This window comes from Gavialis gangeticus, unplaced genomic scaffold (genome assembly GCF_001723915.1).
Source record: "Gavialis gangeticus isolate Ggan-Ray unplaced genomic scaffold, GavGan_comp1, whole genome shotgun sequence".
NCBI classification, from domain to species: domain Eukaryota; kingdom Metazoa; phylum Chordata; order Crocodylia; family Gavialidae; genus Gavialis; species Gavialis gangeticus.
The window spans coordinates 59,919,273-59,922,624 of record NW_017729022.1 but is presented as its reverse complement, the minus strand read 5'-3'; the positions used below and the strand labels follow the sequence as shown (position 1 = coordinate 59,922,624).

The 3,352-nt window shown below is 41.8% G+C and overlaps 1 protein-coding gene across 1 annotated transcript in view; it reads left to right on the top strand.

Annotated features, from left to right (window-relative positions):
- The window catches only part of ACO2 (aconitase 2), a 41,475-nt gene that overhangs the window by 22,527 nt on the left and 15,596 nt on the right, over positions 1 to 3,352 (top strand). Inside the window, exon 4 of the mRNA XM_019515106.1 lies at positions 1,425 to 1,517. Coding sequence (XP_019370651.1) covers positions 1,425 to 1,517 — 93 coding nt within the window. The remainder of the gene's footprint in view (positions 1 to 1,424; positions 1,518 to 3,352) is intronic.

Below are 3,352 nucleotides of genomic sequence, written 5' to 3'. Positions count from 1 at the left end.
CTAGCAGCAGCTGTGTGCAGGTCACTTAATTTTTCTGACTCTCTCCCTTTTTTTGTGCGTGGCTTTTTTAAAGTGGTTGGAAAAGATCTTGAGAGATCACTTAGTGCAACCCTGTAATACCTGGAAGGAGCTATCTCTAAGCCATCCCAGATAAATATTTGTCTAACGTGCTCAACTTCCAGTGATGTAGATTCCACAACCTCTAGATAATCCATTCCAATACTTAATTGCCCTTAGTTCTTTCTAACATCCAGCCTAAATATCCCTTGTTGCAGTTAAAGTCCATCGCCACTTGTCCGGTTGCCAGCTATAACAATTGATTGCTATCCTCTCTTACAATAGCCTTTTGAAGACTTATTAAATCCCTCTTCAGTCTTCTCTTTAGAGAAAAATCTCAATTCTTCTGGCCTTTCCTCATATCATGTCATCCAGTAGCTTCTCTTACTTTATTGGGCTCTTGTCAGTTGGCCCCAGTACCCCCCAGTGCAGTCCCACTGCTGCTGAATGAATAGAGTAGAAAAACCTTTCTGTGACTTGCATATGATCCTCTTGTTAATGTATCTGAATGTACTGTGAGCTTGTTTTAAACAATATTATACCACCTCTAGCTTGTGAACCACTATAGCTGCAGTCTAGATGTGCATTGGTTGTTTCTTCCTAGTATAACACTTTGGGTTGACCTCACTGAATTTCATTTTATCTATTCTAGTCCAATTTTCCAGTCTGTTACAGTCGCTTTGAATCCTAATCCTGTCTTCTGAAGTACTTGCTTATTGTACCTAGCTTGGTGTCAGAAATGGCCACTTAGCTGCACCCTCTAAATCTTCAATGTAGATGATGAACTACACTGACCCCAGTCAGACCCCTGGGAGCAGCCACTTGATCCTTCTTCCCTGTTTGGCCTTGAACTGTTGACGATTAGTCTGGTGATGATTTAGTCTGTAATGCTTCTTAAGAGCTTTGAGACTATTTAATAAAGGGCACTACACACAAGCAAAGGTGATGGAGAAACAAGGAAGAAAATATGGATTTTCTATGGAAGCAGAATGGTTGCTAAGTAGTGCTCCTTCATTATTTTATTTTACAATACTTCTATGGGAATGGGGATTGTCTAAAGCCCTGTCATGTTAGGAGATGCTGTAGGGAAGCTGCAAGATGCTTGGTTCAGTGTGGAGTTACTGAGTGAAATTCTGTTGGCTGTTGCACAGCAGGCAGGATCAGGTGGCGACACTGGTCTTTTCTGGCCTTAAAGTTAGGAACGCTGGGGAGTCAGCAATACTGAAATTGAGTCTCCCTTTCACTTCCCACAGACCTCAGGATGAGAAATTTGTGCTGGGGGAGGAGGGGTGATACTGAGGTATAGCTTCATAGGGAGAAAATAGAATATAAGTTACTAATGGTTTGCCTTTTAATTATCTGAATAGGATATTAACAAGGAGGTGTACAACTTCCTAGCCACAGCTGGTGCCAAGTATGGAGTAGGGTTCTGGAAACCTGGATCAGGAATCATCCACCAGGTAAAGTGGACCTAACTGCAGTTGTTGAATAGCTCTTCGCTTTGGCAAGTGCTTGCATACAGCTACTTGAAAGCAGTTACAGGGAGGTCTTCCCTACAAGGCAGAATCCTTCATGTTGGGGCTTCTACCTTCCCTACAATGTTATGGTGAAGTTATTCCTTGCCTGTGCTATCCTGCTTGTATAGTCTACAAGGAGACTGCTGCACAACTTTGACCTAGGCTATCGGCTTCTGTGAAAAGTCTGCTGGTCAAACTCCAACCAGCAGTTTACAGGGAGTGTGAACACGTCTTTTGCATGTCTTAATACGTAATGGGCTATTTTAGCCTGGCTGGGGCACTAAAACAATACTGTTGAAGTAGCTTGTGGAGGCAGTTCAGGTTGCCTTTTGTGTGTGAGGGTGGGGAGGGGAAGGTATTTAAACTTAAAATCAACTTTTATAATCTTGGTTTCAATAAAATTTAATAAATTAAAACTTAGAGTGTAGGGGAAGACATGCAAATGTGGCAGCACAGTGCTGAGAACAATAAAACATAATCAGTTTAAAGTCCACTGCTCAGTCTGAAGTGAACTAAAAGTAGCATTTGAATGAGTTTCTAAAATCTTTTGTCCTTGTTCTATCTTAAAAGGATACAGTCAACTCAAGAAATCACTCTCAACTTTCTTTACCTATTTTAAAAGTGATGCTTCTGATCACTGAAATAGATTGGAGGGAGTAACCCTGATCTTGCCCTGTTTGTTTTATGTAACTAAGTTCTGTCAAACACATAGTTTCCCTATCTGTAAAAGCACAACCCAAACAGACAGGGGAAAGAAGTGGGAAGGAGAATGTTCTGTTGCCAGCTGTGACGATTTTTACAGTGGGGACTCAGTTAAAATGTGTCTTGCCTATAAATCATCTAGCTAATATTGTAATTATTTCTTCCACAATAAGACTTAAAGTATAGTGGGTGAGGTGTGGGGACAGCTTGGTTCTACCACTGCTTTGGAACCAGTTGTTAACACTTGCCACATGCCACTGTCTTAGTGTTTTGTGCTGCTTTCACTGTAGTTTCTGAACACCTTCCATGTGAAATAGGTTCCACAAGACATTACCATCTTTTGGGTATTTTTCTGAGCATGGGATTTTTGGGTTGATTTAGTTATCCTTAGAGCCCAAAAGCCCAACCAAGAAGTCAGTGTTCTACCATTCTAATGATGGGAATGCCTTAGTGGCACTGGGAATAAACTATGGCACATTCCCTTGTTCCAGTGAATGATGACTTTTTGGGACAGGACCCAGGAGAGCCTTCTCCTTGCCAAGGCCCAGGGTAACAATGCTCTTCTATAAAAGTGTAGCTTAGCAGAGAAGTGCTTGATGCAGAGAGGTCTCAGAGAGTAGCTCTTGCTATACTTGATGAATGAGAGTCTTAAGCTGATGCTTGATTCCTGGCATTCTGTCACTGGGGGCCAGGGAGTATTAAATAGGTTTTTATTAAACAGACATTGAAAGCAGACTTTGGTTGATGGAATTTTATATGGATTTCTTAACTCTGCATGATGCTGTGTTTATCAACAGCTTTAATTTGTACACCACTCTAGGCAGAGAGAGGTGCTCTGGATATCTGGCAAAGAGCCAGTTGGGTAACTGCACTGCATTTAGTCAGGAACAGGTAGGGATGGAATCTTTAAAACAGATATGAGCTTGCAACCCAAAAATAAGCTAGTGATCATCTTGGAATCTCTGCCCACAAATTGAGTTCCTCCATTTAATCCAGATCTCCCTCAGCTCCTGGTTGTGCCTTGCACAGTCTTATGCTTGTTTGCATGTCCTCTTCCCTTCTCTTCCCCCCCCCCC